The sequence below is a fragment of the Salarias fasciatus genome, chromosome 20 (assembly GCF_902148845.1).
Source record: "Salarias fasciatus chromosome 20, fSalaFa1.1, whole genome shotgun sequence".
In the NCBI taxonomy this organism is placed as follows: domain Eukaryota; kingdom Metazoa; phylum Chordata; class Actinopteri; order Blenniiformes; family Blenniidae; genus Salarias; species Salarias fasciatus.
The window spans coordinates 17,130,497-17,150,294 of NC_043764.1; the positions used below are offsets into that span (position 1 = coordinate 17,130,497).

Below are 19,798 nucleotides of genomic sequence, written 5' to 3' on the forward strand. Positions count from 1 at the left end.
ACAATGGTCTTTGGGTTTCGCCCACTGAGTCATGTAGTTCGGCACGACTTGAATGCACGCTCACTCGCTGAGACACAGTCATGCTCAACCAAAGGATCTCTGCCACGGAGGCAGAAGAGCGTTTCACCATCTCCGATTCCAAATTGTGTCCCAGAAATCTACTCAAGGCACCCAAACGGCAGTGAACCGCAGCAGGATGACCTCTTCATGAAAGTGTACGTGCAGAAATACTGTCTATTGTGCTGCTGTGCTCGTCACTGGAAGGCCTGGAAAACTATTACAGTAGTAAATGAACTTTAAAATCCAGCGCCTGTGATTCCCCAAAATGAGCCTCGGTAAACTTCCTTACTGCAGATGAACTGTGGAGAAATGCTACTTGGCTAATCTCTCTGATCCCTCGCTCAGCTGAACGATCGCTCTGTCGTTTGTTCTGTCATCTACACATCTGATCCCAGAGCTGTCTATTTCAGTTAATGGTCGGTTTGATTCTCTTGTGTAATGTCACTGCTGCCGCTATCGTTTGTTTCTTGGCCCTGTCCGTGGAGCTACACGAAAATCGGATTATTTTCTCTCATATTCATGTGGACAAGTACATACTTGCGGACACTTTTTCACTTTGGCAAACAACAACTTTCAAAACCCTTTCAGGAGTGATGAATTAAGAACACATTAGCAAATTATACAAGCAATTTCACTCCCATTAAAATGACGTCAAATGTTGATACATTTGCTAAAGTCTTCTTGTTTTAACCAAGAAAATATAAGAAAATGCTAAGCAAAGTTTCCTTCGATATAATTCCAATTACAGGCTCATAAAACCATAATACTGCAAAAGTCCACAAATATTGCTTTTAAGAACTCATAGCTGTGCAGGACCGGAGCCAATCCTGTAATACATCTTAAAACAAAAACAAAAAAATAAACTGAAATAAATCAGAATGTGTCTATTAAAAGCAAATACATGATAATAACTTCATATTACAAACAATATTTTCTAAGAACTAATTTTCTGCTGTCCGGATGAGGTTAATTTGGCTTAAATCAGGATACATTTTCCAAAACAACTTCGGTGATATAGTCTCAAACCTAACAGAAAAAAAAAACATTAAAGATGTATAAAGAGAACTTCTGAAATCAATAAAAAGAAAACCCCACAGGATCATTATTAAATCAGTTAATCAAATGCCACACGATTGTCTTGGTGACAGGCTACAATCACCAGACTAGCTGAAGCTATCAGAGCAACCCAGGAAACACAGCCAGTCTAACCAATCTTTATCTTCTTATCTATAAGTATTTATAGATCATCCCATTATAAGAATTTCAATACGGTTGAATATCTGTAAAACATTCAGTTTTTGCAATTTAGTAAGGAATCATTTAATCTACAACCTCACAGTCATTTAGTTTTGTTTATTTATTATTACCCAGCAGACCTGGTTATTTCAGCTTTGAGGATATATTCATTGAGGATTTGTATTTAAAGTTGGGCAGCACTGAAGCAGATTCAATCAAGGCCTTTGTCGAAACTCTTACAAGTGATTTGCAAACTTACATTTCCTGTAAAAGAACAAAATAATGACTCGGAGGTGATTCTGTGAAAGTCATTAACGTTTCATGATGTGGTCTTCAACTGTTTTCCTCTAAGCGAGCCTATTACACGGCGCAGGAGAAAAAGAAAGGAGGGCCTGGCTGGTAGCCGACAGGCCGCAGCTCAGGTTCCTGTATCAATGCAGTGGTAACACGGATGAGGCTCGGCTTACAGTGAAGGATGAAAATAGGAGAACGTACGGAGGTTTGTAATCATACATGAAGCCGGAGAAGAGCTGATAAACAAGGCACTGAAGGTGTACAGCAAGGCAGCCTCTCAGCTCATCATGTGGGCCTCATCGACAGCCACGGAAAAATTCAGTCCGGCTTGTCAACATGTTACTGGAGAGGGGAGAGGGGAACTTCACAGGTGTGATCCGTGGAGCATTTACACGGTACAGTATGTACTGTGTAGGAATACAAAGGGTGTTTTCCTGCATTTCAGCACCGTGGACAACGGCGGCTCCACATTTCAGCACCGTGGACAACGGCGGCTCCACATTTCAGCACCGTGGACAGCGCCAGGTCACTCACTGCTGCAGACTGTTGCTCCCCCTCACCACAGCGCCTTCTCCTCTGCCTTCCTCCCTTATAAACCCCCCCCATGGAGCTGTGCTTGGAAAAAAATAAAAACTGCAGTGATTCCAGGATGGATGGATGGATGGGCAAATGGACGGATGGATGAGCATGCAAATGATTAAATGCGGTGGATGTGCAAGCCCACTGGAAGTGGGCTGCCGTCGGGGCCGTTCAGCTTGCAGTCTTTACGAAACGATCATGACGACTGTAATGCCTGCAAAGAAAGTGTATATGTGTGGGAGTATGCATGGGGGGGGGTCATGTGCAACCCAGCATGAGTAGCCCTGCAAGTATAACAAGCTGTAGAGCATCTGGACGTGAGTCATTCCCCTAATGAAACCCCTCTATAGTGTAATCATATGCTATAGTCACTTTAAACGTGACTACGGCACCAGAAGTCAATTAAAAACGACTGTATGGGACCTTCTGGGGGTAGTTATGCCTCTTGTATACATGTAATCATGTAAATGACCCTTCTCCCATCTCCCCCTCCCTGTCTCTGTTGGGGTCAGAGTGCACACATGCATGGATGGCGTGTGGCGCGCGGGCACAGTGCAGGGTCTGTCCTTGCAGCAGCAGCAGCAGCAGCAGAGTTGTTTTTTTTCTGTCTACAGGTAGACTCCAGCTTCACTCCAGCCTACACCTGTTGGAGGGACGCAGTCACGATGCCCCCTCGTGGTTTCAGCGCGAATAGCGCTTTTTGTTCCCCTCCTCAACCCCCCCTCCCCTCCCTCGCTCCCTCCCTTTCCCGGTACGCTCACGAAAAGACTAAAATGCTACACTGACGCATTTTTCTTCAACCGATAAAACCCGCAAAAACTAAGAGGGGATAAAGGAAAGGGGGGGAAAGTGGGAGCGTGAATTCACGAGCCGCCCGCGGTCAGTGTGGAGACTGCGATGGCATCTTTAAGGTGGCGGGCTGTGGGCTGTATCATCCCACGCAATTTCCCTTTCTATGCAGTCACCGGCCGTGTATATCAGCCATTATAAGTGTATGTGTTTTTCATTGGGTGTAATAGGCTTGTATAAAGGAGAAATCGCCAGCGCAGCCTTAATGCGTAATGTGGATGAATAAAAACTGGCTGCTTCTCGCGCAACAAATAATGCCATTACAATCCTGTGTGTGATTAAAGTCCGTTAAAAAAAAATAAAAGCAAACGTCAATTAGGAATTTTTTTTAAAAAAAGAAGAAGCTAGAATTGACTCACCAACTCCGATTTTCTCATCCTCAGTAGGGATCCACATATTTGGTTATTTCTCCTCCAGCAGAGCAAGCCACATTATGTCGATATGGTGAGATGATGCTGCTCAAAAAAAAAAAAAAAAGAAGAAGAAGAAGAAGAAAAAGGAGAGAGCGCTGAGGGCTACGAATGATCCGGCAGCTCTCACGGGGACTACATGTCTCTGGATCCGCGCGTGTGCGTGTGCCAGACGGACCGGGGGAGAGGAGAAGACCACCAAAGCCTCAGTATCTCTGCTCTATTATGTCCCGGCGTGTGTCTCCAGTCTGATGCAGTCTCCGTGTCCACCTAATGTAACGCACACTCGCACACACACACACACGCATATACACACGCACGCACGCAAAGGAGCAGGCAACGCGCGCGCTCACGCTCGTACGCGCCTCACAGTCTCCAGAAAATAAAATAAAAAAGATGTTATTGCAGCTTTTTCCACCGGAGAGCGAAGATTTCTCCCTCCTGGAGCCTATTTATTTATTTTTTTTTCGTCTTTGTGTTTCCTCGGTTTTCTTTGCGCGCGCAGGTCCAACCTCTGATCCACGAAAGGCTGGCGGCCGGCCGGCGGACGCGCTGCGGGGACCGCTCGGTAATTATCCGAGGTAATAGGTCGGGATGTCGTTCACCGGGCCGAGCTGCCAAGTTGGTGCGAGGAAATGCTGGGAAAGCTGCAATATACCATAAGCTGCGCCATCTTCATGCTCGTCACATGACTTGTTTTGTCAACACTGATGTGTCAAGCATTTGCAAATATATTCCCTCTCTCTCTCTCTCTCTCTCTCTCTGCATGGCACTTCCATCCATCACCACCACAAGCTGCATTTCCTCCTGCTCGTGCTGCCAGTCTGCTTTCTTTTCTGTTAGATTGAATGTGTTACTTTTGGGGTGAGGGGGGCTGCTGGACTGACATAAAGCACCTCCCGGTTGAGTCATTTCAAAGAAACACACCAAACTCCCAGCAATGCTTTGTCATAGTGCAGTCATGCTCCCACACACAGAGGACACGCAACTGGTTTCTGACGGCCGGTGTTACCCTTTGGGTTTGATGGATGGTGTTTCAAACCGGGTTTCCCATTAGACCTTCCCATCACACCACTGCCGGCTGACACGGAGACGTAATTCACATTAAATAAATGATCATGTGTGGCATCTCAAATGTCAATTGTCATATTTTATTCACCTGTGACCTATTCTTGATAATGGCTTCAGGTTGTAGACGGATGAGCTGTGAAGCAAAAGGTGTGGCGATGACTTGAGACGCCACTCTGAATTCCCCCTGCGAACATAATTTGTTTCCACATTTAATAACAGCCTTTAGTGGTTCTTGTTCTCATAAAATATTGGCGAGAGATTCTCCGTTTCTCACTCTTTTGTTCATCAAGTGTCTAAATACATTCAGTTTGAATTATCAATTTTCCAGGAGGAGGTTTAGAATTGCTTCAACACATCAGCGGTCTTGAACTGCTGCTGTATCACAATGGAAAAACTTTGGGACAATGAGTTGAATATGCACTAAGAAAATTAAGTGAGAGGCTGAATGGAAACAGGTCTGTGTACGAAAAAAGAGCTTTTAAGAGAGGCAGAGCAGGTAGGTTTTCCACTATATGACATGTTGAAAGTTTTATTTCCTATAAAAAACATTTATATACTTAAGTATTTCTGTGAAAAATTTGTTTTGATGGTCTCAACAAATCTTAGAAGAATTTAAGAAAAGTCCATTAAAGTAAGTTTTTTTCAACAGGCTGACATGATTTGGTTTATAGAAGAACTTAGATGCAGAGTCTCTCAGCTCATACAGTATTTTGCCAATCTGAAAAATACTGTCTTGAAAAACGATGGATGTATTTACCAAGAAAGTGAAAGGATACAGGACAAATAAACCATCCAAAAATGGAGATAATGTGAAGAAATCTTAGCTCAAGGTGCATGGTTTGATCTGTGGGTCCTCAAGTCTAAAGCAAACTGAAAAGCATTGCAGGCATTTAAAAACACTGAGTGAAACCACCATACCATGCAAAAAAATTGATGTATTTAAGAACAATCTGAAAACACAGAAGAACTTCTCTGCACAGATAACCCAAAATTTCAATTTTATTTTATTTCTGGAAACCACAGTTGCTGTGTGCGGATTAAAAAGTAGGAGTGCTCCGCTTGTTATCAGCGCAGATTTGAAAAGCCATGGGGCTGCATTAGTGCTTAAGGCACGGGCAGCTTACACAAGTGGAAAAAGGCACGATCCATTGTGAACGGATAAGGCCGTCTTGGCGATATGTGCTGCCTTCCAGCAAACATCTCTTTCAGGGAAGGTCTTGGTGGTTTGTGGACTGCAGCCTGGATCTGTCACACCAGCGGAGCGTCACAGAAGAGTCAAAACACCAAGTATAGTGCGTTGAGAAGTCTGTAAAGTGATTTCATGTTTCTAGAACAAACTCCAGCCCCTCAGGTTAACCGATTTGCAGTGTGATGACATGCAGGTGTGCGTCTGTTTGTTCCCATTTACCTGGGACTTGTGCACAATATGGCCGTCATAAAGTGAGTCAGTGCTGTTAAAGAAGTCTTGTGGGGTGATGACTAACACAAGGAACGCCAGCTTCCTGAGAAGCTGAGTTTTTTCTATCACACGCCAATAGGATAAATGCACGGAAGCAATGCTTCCTCTTTACATCGTCGCTCCGCCAGGCCCTCAGACCTTGCGTTGATGTTGATGCTTCAAAACAGATGAACATGCAGCCCTTGTTTAGAGGTCTGTCATGGCACATCTCGCTCGCTGCCCGACGCACGTCTGGTCATCTCAGCGCATTAAGCCGTCTTGTCCTATAGACGCAGACATCATGACGAGAAAAATGGAGCGATTTGGTGAATATTGAGCGTCCAGCGAGTTTGATGTAGTGTGGGAGGGAGGGCAGTACTCAGCAGGGTAATTTCTCTCAATCATAGCGACGCTGTGACTGACTCCCATCTGTCTATTACTTCAAGTGGAACACTGTGGGCGGTGTTTCAATCACATACATAAAGCTGGGGGTGTGTGGGGCGTTTCAGCAGCTAAATATGCAGCCCAGATAATAAAAATGTGGGGGAAAAAAAAAGCATTTAATTACAAACTTCCATCTCCCTTACATCCTATGTGCTCAAGCAAAATAAAATTAAAGTGCCATTAAATGGACATTTTTAAATCTGATATTCAAGAAAAGCCTCCTGGATTAAATTTTTTTTTTTTTTTTTTAACTTTTCCTGTGTTGCAGCTCCTGCTCCGCTGCAGCAGCGCCTGATACAGTGAGAGCTGCTATCCGTTTCAACACTCCCAAAGCCAGCAGACAATAAGACGCAGCCGAGGAGGTAATAAGAAGCATGTCCCACCGTCGCATCCATCATCTGCTTTCACACAAACACACATTCCCATTTCTTCGTACTCTTCGGGACCATACATTCAACGCACTCGATGCTCCTGTACAAATGACCTGCACTGTAGAGACAGAGAGATGCACACAGAACTAATGCGCTTTGTCACTGAAATGGTTGAAATTCATTCTGAATACTTTAATAATAAATCTAATAATTATTTAATAAACCATTTGCTGCAGTTCATTCAAAGCTACAAACAGCTGTGGCGTGCATCCTTGCACTTTGTTTTTTTCAGTTTTTTTAGAGACGATGCTCGGATAATATTCAACAAGAAGCGTGAATCACACTCAAGGCACAAAACGTAATTTTTTTAATTTTATTTATAGTAAAAATACTTTAGATACATACAAGCTGTACATAAACTGTCTCAAGAAAGTCAAAACATTTTTGCAAAGAGAAAGAAAAGAGGCAAAATTAATAGGCACAATTGAAAAACAGAAAAATCATGAAATGTTTGCACTGTGTGCGAGGCATCCATTTTTTTTATTTTTTTTTTTGACACCCTAAAGCTCACTGCCTCGTCACAGAAAACACATTTTGCTGCACTCAAACCACCACTGCACATTTCATTTCCCAGGATTTCTATCATATTAACACATCATTTTCTACTGGACCGAACTTTTAGATCAGGACTTCACGTTGCGTTCCCGTCGTACGGCGGGACCTGGATGCGTGACGGGCCGGGCTGAATGCGGTGCGGAGCCGTGGACGCTCGTCTGCGTGTGCCGAGCTGACGGGGGAGCAGGTGCGTCAAAGACCTGTGACGGCGTTCTCACGACTTCGAGCCCCGGGCCGATTTAACTTCTGTCATTCGCGTCAGGGAATCGGCAGACGAATGGCGTTGCGATGCGTTGAATTAAAACCCGATGAACGGTCAGCGACATGTCTGTGCATCACACTAGCTGCCTAATTCAACACCGGAGGACTTATTTGGTGATTATTTCAGGCGATCTGGTACAAGTGCAAGCTAGAGAGCGCTCCAAATAATCAACCACACCGATGCCGTCCCGCAACAAAAGCCTTTTTTTTCACCCTACAAACACTAACTGTGACCAATCAGAGGCTTACAAAGTGCCTGAATCAATATCAAATCAAAAGGCCCGTTTAAAAAGCCGGTAATGTGATAAAAAATAAAACTTTTATTACCTCAACTACGTTTCAACCCTCATCAAGCTCACTTCTGTTTTATAAAACTATAAACGTGTACAATCCTTTTGTTTTTCTTCCCCCTACAGCAAGTTCATGTGTGTGCAGCCTCCCCGCTCGGATCTGTGTGTGAGCTTCCTTTTCCTTTGTCTTGTCACTCAAAGTGTGCAAACACCAACTGTTTCAAACCAGCGAGCGCTCCGACTCGTCTCCCACCTTCACCGCTGAGGATACTCTCCTCCCAGCGTGCTGCGCTGCAGCTCCAGTGTCCGAGAGGCGGGAGTCTTGACAAGTCGTCCGGGGCCCCGGGTCCCCTCACTCATTCAGGGATAAGATGATGTCGTCCTCGAGGTCGGAGTTGTCAGAGCTGTCTGTTGGTGCGACAGACAAACAACAGATTCAGAGGCGTGGGAATACTGGGGGGGGGGGGGGGGTTATGCTGAATAGGTCAGTGGGTGATGAGCAAAAACTGCCAAAAAGGCAAAAACAGCCGATCTGGCAAAACGTGGAGCAGACATAAACCCCTTTTAAAATCATTTCTTTTATTTTTTCCTTTATCAAATGTTCCTCTGCTGTCAGCAATACGATAAAACTGACACAGCAGCAGTTTTTAAATTCCACTGAGAAAATGTCGTCACAGTGACCAGCTGGGTGTGAAAACAAAGAAAACTGGACAAAGCCTGAGACGAGCATCATTTATGTAGGGATGAAGATTCTGCTTTGTTCTGGACATTGCTAAACTGGTGCGGTGTCGATTATCTTTAACCGCCTTCTGTCCTACAAACTATGATATTTCTGTTACAAACAAGCATTCAGCAGCATTTTAAACACTGATACAGCTCAACACACCCTGAAGGTGAAGCCCGACTCACCATTGTCACCATCCAGATCAATATCGTCGTTATCAGAATCGTCGTCGTCATTGTCCTCGTCGTCATCGTCGTCGTCGTCCCCGACGTCGACGTCCTCCTCGAGGAGACGAGCCACCTCCTCGTCGGATGGGGAGAACTCATCGTTGCCGTCGTCCTCTTCGTCGTCTTCGTCCTCCCCTCCGTTCTCGTTCTCCAGCTCGGCGATCAGGGGATCCGTGTCGACGTCGTCGTCTGAATCGTCGTCGTCGTCGTCGTCTTCCTCCTGATCGTCATCCTCCTGAAACGAAACAAAGAATTAGGCATCGAACCGACGGCGACGCGGGGAGTCTCTGTTCGTCTGCACCGTACCTGATCCTCTTCATCCTCCTCCTCCTCTTCCTCGGCCAGCCGCTGCCGGCCCACTTCATACAGTCGGCACACCGTGTCGGTGTTGACCGAGTCCTGGTTCTGTGGGAGAACGAGCACGGAACTTTAATCTTCTTTAAGGTTATTATTTCACAACCTTTGTACAGGTAACGTGATGAGAAACAGTTTACCTCGATCACAGCAAGGTAGCAGTCTTTAGTGTCTGTGCAGAGGTCAAATATGTTCCTCTTGACGTCGATGGTGGCTGAAGAGATTATTTTTGAAAGATGCACATTTTACATTAGATCACAAGAGAAAGGTCACCATCACCAGTAATTACATAACCCCAGTTTGATCAGAAGAGCTCCAAATTAAAAACAAACTGATGAAAAGTAAATTAAAGGTCACCAAATCTCACCAATGGGTTTGTAGTCTGTGGCGTTAAAGGTCCTGAACGAGGAGCCGAATGGGCTTTTCATCTGCATTTCCATCATGTCGTCTTCGTCGTCGGCTTGCAGCATTGCTGCAAAAACAGGAAGGCGTGAGTCAAAGCCGAGCGCGGCGAGCCGGCTGGTCGAGCTCCGACGGCTTGATGTATGAACACTCCACGCTTCCCATCACGCTTCTGTGTTTACCTCCGTAGATGACGGTGCCGTTGTTGTTGAAGACTATTCTGCACTGGTCCAGAGCGGGAACCGTGTGGAGGAGGTGGAAGGTCCGCAGGTCCCACTGGAGCTCTCAGATAAGGATCATAACACTCCTTCACATTTACACCAGCTCTGCTACTGATTCACTGAGCTAACCTCAAAACGGAAGGATTAAATTGCCTAACAGACATATTTAAGACATTATCAGCAACACAACTGTTATTCTCTCATGTGTCATGACCATACTCAATTTCAAAAATGCTTTTTCTTTATGTTTTTACTTCGTGTGGGACGATTAATCTGCTAAACGAGGAGAACTATATGGTGAAATCGTCATAAAGCCAAATGAGACTTTCCCAGCAGTGACTTCCTGAGTTGGGTTTACATGTTCCTCCTGTGTTCCTCTGGGGTTTACTGGTGAGTGCAGAAGTTGGCTGTAGGTCAGTGTCGCTATCTCCAGGATGTATCCTTGTCTTGGTTCTAATTCGAGTGGATCGGCTGCAGATCCCCACAATCCAAATTGAATAAAGCAGTAAAATTGATTGATGGATCCATAAAATATTTGTTATAAAGCCTAAATCAATTCATTGACAATTCAAATACTGATATCACTAATGGAGGTTGGCAGTGACGGCTGACTGGTGGATTTCACATAACTTTAAGGGCGTGGGTCAGTCGGATAAAAACAAGGATCGAGTGTGACGACAGAAACTCAGTCGGGTTTGAGCAGCCATGCAACGGCACGCAAAATCCTGCAACTTTCTCACGTGTGAAGGATACGATTTCTGTGTTGATGATGACTTCCAGGCCGTTGGGGTGAAACACGCCGCTGATGTTCATGTTGAACTTGTCAAACTTGTGGATGGCCTGCGCCGTGCGCACGTCCCACAGCACGCCGTCGTTCAGCACCAGGTCGTCCGTGGGGTTAAAGGTGGCACAGTTCCTCTTGTAGTTGTTGGCCAGGTCTGGGTTGTTCAGAGTCAGAGTCACCTGACCCGTCTGGATGTCATAAATCTGAGGGCAAAAAGAAATAAAATGGCATCAGCGCTCAACATATTTGAGCTCGCTTCTGGTTTTTTCTTGACTCGACGTACCCGCGCTATGTGCTCCTTTGTTCCAATGACACGATCTTGTGAAAGCTTACTGAACTCCACATAATGGTCGCCCAAAAAGGAATTCCTGAAAGACAACAAAAGCAGCTTGTCAGCATTAAACTGAAGACACAGAGCCGGTGTGAGCGTTGCAGCAGAGCGCTTTAAACCATATAATTGCATAAAGACTTTGCAGAAGACTCAGCAGTGTGCGAGTACTGCCGTGGTGAAACTGTGCGGATGAATGAAGCCGAGCGCCTGCGCTCCGTGGACGGGAGACTGCAGGCCCGAGGCTGTTCACGTGCATAATTAAACAGCATGTCATCTTCTGCTGGCAGCTCCGTCTTTTGACAGAATGAAGCTGCTGAACCGCTGGTCAGAGAAGACCACATACATGAAGGCAGTGGGATCGCAGACAGGTGCGATCGCCGGCCGAACCTCTGCGGTCCGACGACGCGACGGAGCAAGTTTCCTGCTAATTTCACACTTCAGTCTACATAATCCATGAGCCAATAATGCGGCTGGTGAAAATCTCAATTCTGAGCTGTGAAAACAACTTACTTCATGATGAACACTGATTTCATGCCCCACAGAGCGGACAGCGGGTAACTCCAAGAGGCTGAAGTTAAGAGCAGAGAACCGTCCTGAAAACATACAAAGACTGAAGGTCAGAGAGCCCTTATTGTTCATTTAATGCTCATTTATTTGCATGCCTCCTACTGCTTCTTCCTCAAGAACTAGCAACTATGAATATGCAAATATCTCTAATTTCAAAAGATTAACTCCTAAGTCTAGAAATCTCAGCTGATGCGACTGAGGTTTGAAATTTATTTCCTTGCAGATTCAGAGTGAACCAGGTGGTTGCATACACACCTGCTTAAATCCGGCATTCATGATCCACAGTTTCTTTGCAAGGTTTAAACGTAATCCTACAGCCACTGTTTCTTTTTATAGTAAGAGCTCCTTAATCATTGATGCAGAGCTAAAAGGTCCAAAGCAGGTGTGTATGTCTGCAGCATGAAAGAGTGTGAAAACCATGTGACGACAACTTCAAAAGGCTCGTGTGTGTTTTACACAAAAGCACCACTTTGCTTCCATGTGTTGGATGCATCCCTCCACTCGTGTCTTTTTAAGCTTTGTGGCACCTTCCACAGCTCGTGAACCAGCTCAGAACACTAGAGTTTGTTTGTTTTTTTTTGGACAGAAGTCAATGATAACTAACTAACTTGATCTATCGGCGATAGTCAAACGCAAAACCGGAGAAGAGAGGCTGAACATGACCTGCCGGTCGATGTGCGAGTGTCTCTCTACTGACCCGTGAGGGCTCCAGGTGAGTGATAGCGGAACTGTGACAGCTGTAGCTGGCTTCCTCCTGGCCTGTAAACACGTTGTACAGTTTGAGCTGGCCTGTGCACGTCCCGAGCATCAGGAAGCGCTCGCGCGCCGAGAAGGCACAACACATGAATCCACTCTCATCTTCGTCTGCCTCTCTGAACACGGAGATCGGCCGGAACCTGGGAGGACAGAAGAATGTCAACCAGCGAATAATTTATGTTGTGAAATGCCGGCAAGAGTCGATCCAGCGGAAACTGTGGAGGGAGCAAAGCCTCCTACCTGCTGAAAATAAGATGCCTGTCAAAGCATCCTCCATCCACACCTCCATATTTGGGGTATATGACCCGCCGTGTGTGTCGGGACGTGAAGTTGATGGGGGCCTGGCGTCTCTGCTTGGGCTCGGGACACTGATGAGGGGTGAAGAGCGAGAAAGGCGGACAGGTTGCGACGGGGTTCTTGCAGCGTGCATGTTGCTCCCTCAAGTACTCTGTGATAATGCTGTCCAGTGCAGGAGGGGAGGGGAGGTGTCTGTCAAACTGTTTCTTCATGGCGGGGCTCTGGCTGAAGGCCCCGTGGTCCGACTTCTGCCGGAGCACTCGGGTTTTCTTGCAGCTCACGGTGCTACAGGGCGTCTGTCGCTCCCGGGAGAAAACGATCCGGCCGATGAGCGGGGAGCTGTGGTTGCAGTGAGGGACAGACGACGAAGTGGAAGCAGCGGAGGGAGCGGAGGTCTGAGATGTGGAGGGACGCGGCTGCTGGTGACCGGCGCCCGGAGAAGAGGAATGACTGCCGAGTCTTGACCCGACGCCATTGGCCAGCCGCGGGGTGCGCGGGAGAGTGGCGACGGGGGAGGCAGTAGGCGGAGGAGCGACGGCAGGGAAGGCAGAGGCCGAGTGCGAGGAGTGAGACAGACACGCCATCGGGAGGTCCGCCTCCTTGGTGAGGGCGGTGGCCGTGTCGTTAAGGCCTTTGGCCACCAGGTGGTTCCTGATGAGCAGCAGCAGCTCCTTCTCAGGGAAGGTGATCCTGGACTGGGCGACCACGCTGGCCCTCTGCAGCCAGGCCAGAGACACGTCTGTGCCGATCAGCAGAGGCTTCCCTGAGATCCGTTCGATCAGTTCCGCCGCGAACTTGCAGAACTTGACGTGTTCGCTGCGTTTGTCCTGGAGCACCGGCTCCTTCATGAGCTGCTGGATGTGTCCGCTGCTGAACAAAGGCAGTTTGCTGATGATCTGCCTGACGGAGCTGGAGCGAGACAGACCCACCAGGGCTTTACAGGCCAGAGCTCGGATCTGATCGGCATCCGTAATGGGCATCTTCACCGTCAGCAGGGACAGCAGCACCTGTTGGGAAGACGGAATGAGAGCAACTGTCGATGGAGAAGTGTTTTTTTTTTATCAAAGGCTTAGGGGTTAAGGTTAGCCCTGACCGCAATATCTTGTGAGTGCAGTACGCCAGGAGTCTACCTTGATGCCGTTGTTGGACTGCACCACGTTCCACATCTTGATGAGCACGTTCTCGCTGGCCTTGCTCTGCTGGGGCAGGCGCCGGCGGGGGGTGCCTGCGATGAACTTGCCGATGCTGGACATGCGCTTGTCTGGAGCGCAGACGCAGTTGATGACGACCTGCAGGGCCGATTTCTGAATCTCGGCATCGTTCACAAACACCTCTCCCTCTGCGACAGCCAGAACTATACTCATCCCTAAGAGGGGGAAAAAAAAAAAAAACAGGAGATAATTGAAAACCTAAAAGAAAAGTAACATTTCTCTTCAGTCAGATAATCAATTTAATTACTACATCAATAAAAGCTCTTTGTCAATGACCAGACATGGGCTGTGTTTGAGAACAAAAGCTGGCAGGACCATCAAATGATGAATAAATGCTCCCGAGGTCATTATGACGGGTATAATTTCAATAGAGTGGATTGTAATTAAAACTGTGTCACACACTGTAAATACCGACCGACAGTAGAAACAGTGGATCCTCCCTCATCAAACACAGCAACTGCTTCTGACAACAGCAGCTGGGTCTTTGGCACAACTGTGAGGATGCTCAGGATGTCAAGGGCATAGCGCACTGTATCACTCCTGCAAGGGAAAGAGAAATAACAGTCACTGCATATTTACTACGCCTATCTACCGGCACAAACTGATACAAATCAAATGGCATTAGCCAGATGTGACTGAAGTATGGCTTGATCTGTACCTGCCGTAGTATGTTCTCCAGTCACAGGCGATGGAGATGAGCTGCAGGAGAAGCTGGACACATGACAGCTTGTGAAAGACCTCAGCTGGCTCCCAGTACAGTCTGAGCGGGCCGTACTCTATGAGAAACTCCATCATTTCCACCACCTGCTCACGGCTGTAGCTCACAGCCTGAGGACAGGATTACAAACACAAAGATACATTTTAATTAATTGAGCACAAACAGAGCAAATATGAGTATTTTCTGCCTTTTTTTTTCCTGGTGAATACCTTGTAGTAAGGCTGCGAGTGAATGGGGGCGCCCCCCTCTGTGCGCTGCAGCGACTGCTTCACCTGCTCCACCTTGATTGCCAGATGGGCCTCGAAGTACCTGCGCAGGGCCATGCAGGTGTGCTTGGCCGTCTGCCTGCTGGAGAAAATCTCATCATCGCTCAGCAGCGCTCCCTGGTCCTCGGGATTCAGGATTTCCAGAGTGCTAACCTGAAAGCAAACCGTTCACGTCACATTAGCGCTCAGCTACAAGTGGATATTTCATCAGCTGCTAAGTTATTCTGTTCGTGACAAGAGTGGGAAAAATGTGGGAAGCAAAAGGAATAAGGTGTCAGAAAAAGATCTACTCGAGTGGAACTGAGATGCCTCAAAAAACCTCTGAAGTATAGTCACAAGCGCTGTATTTCCCAACTCTGACACAAGGTTGTTGTGAGTTTGTTTTACCAGATTCACGAGGCGCCGGAGCCCGTCCTGCTTGTCGAAAAGCTCCAGGACAGCACGGAAGGAGAAGGAGATGGAGAAGAACATGGTGGCGTGGCAGCAGCCGGACGCGTGTGAGCACTCCAGCAGCCACAGTGTGTAACCAACCACGTCTGACAGGATGGAGTGAGGCAACATGCACACCTGGAGAGGGGAAGACACAGCCACGAATGACAATCGAAACCACAATAACATTACATGTCATTTTAAATCTGATTTATCTGAGAGCGAAAGCACATACGCCAATCAATGCATGAGTGCACAACAACTACAAGTTTGTGGCAAACAAAATAACGGAAATGGTTCTTGTGTGTCTTGTAAATACCCTTTCCATGGCATCCTGGTTGTAGGCAAGGTAGTAGAGGCACAGTGACACTCCAGTAGCAGCCATTGATGGCCGGGGAATTTCCAGCAGTTTCTGAACCCCCCCATGCGCGACAAACTCTGCAGCAAACTTCTTGTGCAACAGCAGAGAGGCCAGATACTGCAAAGAGGGAACATATGTATAACTGAGGAGCGTTTTTGATGAATTTGAAGGGCACAGAGGAGTGACTGCAGGTCGGCAGTGTTTACCTTGAGGGCCTCGAAGGTGAGCTGCACATCATTGGTCTGCTTTAGATCCATATAATGCATGAGTAGTTCACGAGCGCCCATCTGCATGAACACCGCCAGCAGCTGCAGGGCGGAGGAGGAAATCACATCAATTTGCTTTGCTATAAAAATCACTAAATGGCAAACGGGAAGAATTTACGGTTCGGCGTCCAAAACAAAAGCCCACTAATCTTTAGCATCTCCAGTTTAAATGAAAATTACGTGAGGCCTTAAAAGCTCACTTTTTATAGTGCGTGAGGAGAGACTGACACCTGCTGGTAAACTTGTAGCAAAACAAGACGCAGCTCACAGATTAAAGAAATAATGCAGATACATGAGCTCCACAAGGTTTTACTTCACAGCAAAACACCTACTTTCTCTCAAAATGACCATGAAAAGGAAAAAATGTATACATTTTATAATTCAGTTAACAAATTTGAACACACTCAGTCCCGAGTGTCAATGCAAAGCTTACAATCCTCCAATCCAGAAAATGAAAACTTGCTGGCTTCATTCGCTTTTTAAATAAGTAACACACAGTTGTGTATGATATTTCTACAAAGTACTCAGGAAATGACTGCAGCTTTGTTTCAGAGGCCGGGGCAGCGGACTAACCTCCTGATATTCTCCCAGCGGAGTGAGATACTGCAGGATGAGTCGCTGCTCGATCTCAGGGGTCAGAGGATACAGATGATAGTTGTTGCCAATCACCCAGGGGCTCATCTCAGTCCAGCTGCTGTTGGAGAGCTCACTGAAGGTCCTCTCTGGCTCCGGCAGGGAGAAGTTCAACTTGTGTTTTGAAGTCCTGCCACTGTCCCGATCTGCTCTGCGTTTAAAGTAACTGCTGCCATCAGACACGCCTTGGTGCGTCAGCGAACTCGGGGCAGACATGGGCTTCATCATGGTTTTAACGGCCGAGTTGGCGCGGCTGCTCGTCTTGTGAGGGGAGTTCAGACGGAAGGAGAGTTCGTTTTCAGGCTCGATGGATGAGAAAGGTAGTTCTCCATCCTCCTCGGGCCCCATTCCCTCCTTTTCAGCTCCGTTTTTACCCGGCGTGAAGGACTTCTCTTCAAAGCCTCCGTCAACAGTCTCCTCATCTAGAGGTAGCAGCGGCTCACTCAGAGTCTTTCGGGGGCTCGGACGCTTGATTTCCCTTTTGTTCTCTGCATCTTTGTCCTGAAGCTCGCGCAACCGATGCAGCATCAAAGGCACCTGTCAAAGTGAAGCATAAAACACAAGCTGAGGACAGCTGCCACTTGATGCCGCCACCTGCTGGTTATGACAGGAGTTTCAATTGTTGTGTCTTGACGATCGCGACATGCCGTCACATTTTTCATGAAGAAAACTCATTTTTGATGCAGCAGAAATTCCTACTGACCAGAACAGAGTTCTCTTCTCTGTAGTTTGCAGCAATGTCCTGATTCTCCATCGCACCAGCCAACAAGCCGGTGGCATAGATTCTGAGGGGCTGCTCAGCCTCCTGAGCCCACTTAAACAGCCTTTCCACAATTCCCTCCTGAAAAGAGGTGAAACACAAAGATGGAACAATATGAACATCATCTTTCAAACCAGGAATGAAAAAAGGACAGAAAATATAAAAGATCAGATTTATAAGTGACTTACAACAAGTTCATCTGCACTACAATCTGTAAGCTTGAGTCAACTTTGCTAAATAAATCTAAAAACATAATAAAGCATTCAAAAAAGGATCTGTCTTAGCTTCCATGTTTAACTGCACAATGATGGGCAAAGCAATGAGGTTACTCTCCGATTTCAAAAGTAAAGAGAACTTCATTTAGACTGGTTTGGGCTTTAGTTCCACTGACTCTAAACTGAACTAAAAATATCAAATAACTCAATGTCTGTATTACTGCACACGAATGCATCTTCACAGCAGAAACATTACAGGCTGACAAAAAAAATGCATAATTTAAGAGCAAAAATGATTGTTTTGATCATCATCTCGTACTGAACTCAAAAAAATACCTTTTCTTGAAAGACCACAGCAGTTTCCAGTCCAGGCATGATGTTCTGAAGGAGGCGACAAGCTGCTGCGTTCAGGGAAAATTCCCTGCTGGTCATCACATAACTGTTCACCAGCTACAAGAGCGAAGAGCAATTTAAACACCATCTTTCAACTGAGCTCTTTAAAACTGAGTTATAGTTGAAAAGGACAGAGAATAAAATGTGTCCATTCATTCTTACTGTGTTCATAAAGTCGTCGTTCTTGAACAAGATCTTGAGGAGGTGCCCCAACACGCATTCTGGATCAGCTCTCCCTGTGGACAACAACGAAATGTCAGAATAATACATGAAACAGAAGTGCTTTCATATTCTGTACTTTTTAACAACGATGTTCATACCTGGATGTCGATCATCAAAAGGGTCTGGGTCAGCTTTATGGTACTCCTCTGTCTCTTTTTCAACGAGCTCTGATATTCTGAGAATGAAATTAAATCATTAAGTCAGATTTAATTCATTGTAGTCAAATTTCAATAACTTAATGCGACTTCTTACTTAGTGAGGAGGGCAACCAGCTCCTGTGTGGCCCCCTGCTGCTCCCTCTCCCACTGCTCCAGGAGAGCAGTCAGCTCTGCCTTGGAGTCCACGCTGGCAGATGCTGATGCCATGGTGCCACCTGTCAGGGTGGCATTTGCTTAACAAAACTACTGCAACATTTAAACAGGTTTTCAACACTTCTTGATGAAAAATTAGGGCTTTGCTTATTTCTTTGGTCTGAAGGAAAGTAATTAAGGCTTTGAATGTTTTCAAATGTAATTTTCACTTCACCTCAGTTCAGCTAAATTAGACTAAATTAGCAGTTTGATATCTGGATATCCTGATTTCCTCCCGCAGTTCAAACACATGCAAGTGAGAGTAAGTAATCCTGAACTGCCCCGAGGTGTGAACCTCTGTCTCTGTGATTGACCAGCCACCTGTCCAGAGTGCATCTTGCCATCGGCCGCAGTTAGCAGGGATCGGCTGCTCTTTGCACCACTTCCTCGTCATTGGCCTTGAAAGACTCGTCTCTGGGATGTTAACACACCCAGTGGTGCTATTGTTTTGTAGCCGATTAGCCTCGACATGTCGGCTATTGCTATCTCAAGTTATGACAGTTAATTTAAGCTGCAATGGCTTCATGAGCGTCTCGAGCTTCAGATCCCAGTGTAAATACCTCATTCACAGCTGAGTTTCTACATGTTTGCAACTTTGCAACACACGCACGCGCGCAAACACGCACAGCTTGCTGCCCTCAGCAAATATTAGTTAGGAAACTAACACCGTCGCAGCATAACGGCAGGACTTTAATTATGTGAAACAGTGTCAAGTATTATTTTAATTGTGAGAACAAACGGGTGACTCGCTCCGTTTTTACAGGCTTAACTTTCAAACTAATACTCGAGTTAGCATGTCGTGGTGCCGACGTTGCTTGTCAAACACTGGACGGAGCAGCGACAACCTTAATCCAACCACTTTTTTTTCTAATAATTGTATACAATACGTCAGGATACTGGTAAACACAGCGGACACCACCTGTTTCGATGTTTGGCATGGCTGGCTACAGCGGCTAATAAGGGAGCTACGAGCTAGCAGGACTCCTGCAGTCACTCCTGGTTAAAAACTACAGTTCGCACCGTGCACGAAGTGTTCAGACAAGTCCAGTTTAAAGTGATTAATTGTGATCAATCACGAGAAGAGGAAACCTGCCGGCACATGTATCAGAGGAGCTAGCTGGAGGCATCCCAGGTGAGACTAGCCAGTTAGCTCTCATGCTAACCTTACCTCGTTATTCGGCTCAGCTCTTCGGTCACTTTCGGCCAAATTCGCCAAGTCCCGGGTCCGCGGATATCAGTCCGAACTCGGTCGCTGTTTGGAGGTATCAGCACATGTACGAGAGTCTTACTGCCGAGGTTTAATGAGCCTTTTTGTAGCTTTGTGTTCACGGTTTATTATCATGATGGCGAACACGTTCTGCACGTCATCACAAGAGCGACCGTCGACGTTTAA

At 46.4% G+C, this 19,798-nt stretch overlaps 2 protein-coding genes across 4 annotated transcripts in view; both read right to left on the reverse strand.

Moving 5' to 3' along the window:
* The window catches only part of LOC115408375 (dedicator of cytokinesis protein 3-like), a 42,707-nt gene extending 38,985 nt beyond the window's left edge, over positions 1-3,722 (reverse strand). For 2 of the 3 annotated variants that reach the window (XM_030119092.1, XM_030119090.1), the window contains exon 1: positions 3,378-3,722. In XM_030119092.1, the coding sequence (XP_029974952.1) occupies positions 3,378-3,414 (37 nt within the window). In that variant the 5' untranslated portion in view covers positions 3,415-3,722. The remainder of the gene's footprint in view (positions 1-3,377) is intronic. The other variant, XM_030119091.1, reaches the window with a different exon arrangement.
* Positions 3,723-7,111: 3,389 nt separating this feature from the next.
* dcaf1 (ddb1 and cul4 associated factor 1) lies at positions 7,112-19,783 on the reverse strand. Its single transcript, XM_030118251.1, has 25 exons — positions 19,574-19,783; positions 18,308-18,428; positions 18,154-18,230; positions 17,996-18,069; positions 17,777-17,890; positions 17,169-17,306; positions 16,406-17,002; positions 15,773-15,874; positions 15,525-15,683; positions 15,164-15,343; positions 14,720-14,929; positions 14,451-14,620; positions 14,208-14,332; positions 13,712-13,947; positions 12,525-13,588; positions 12,226-12,424; positions 11,472-11,554; positions 10,914-10,998; positions 10,600-10,833; positions 9,808-9,901; positions 9,591-9,695; positions 9,364-9,437; positions 9,176-9,274; positions 8,828-9,104; positions 7,112-8,326 (listed from the first exon to the last, which is right to left on the reverse strand). The coding sequence occupies exons 2-25, from the start codon at positions 18,418-18,420 to the stop codon at positions 8,271-8,273; spliced, it is 4,665 nt and encodes a 1,554-aa protein (XP_029974111.1). The 5' UTR covers positions 18,421-18,428; positions 19,574-19,783; the 3' UTR covers positions 7,112-8,270.
* Between the last annotated feature and the right edge of the window lie 15 nt (positions 19,784-19,798).

Coding starts and splice junctions, on each gene's coding strand:
- dcaf1 (XM_030118251.1), bottom strand. CDS start 18,420: ATGGCATCAGCATCTGCCAGCGTGGACTCCAAGGCAGAGCTGACTGCT. Junction 15,344..15,524: donor ACCAGGATGCCATGGAAAGG/GTATTTACAAGA, acceptor TCCCCTCTCCAG/GTGTGCATGTTGCCTCACTC. Junction 8,327..8,827: donor TGATCTGGATGGTGACAATG/GTGAGTCGGGCT, acceptor TCGCACCAACAG/ACAGCTCTGACAACTCCGAC.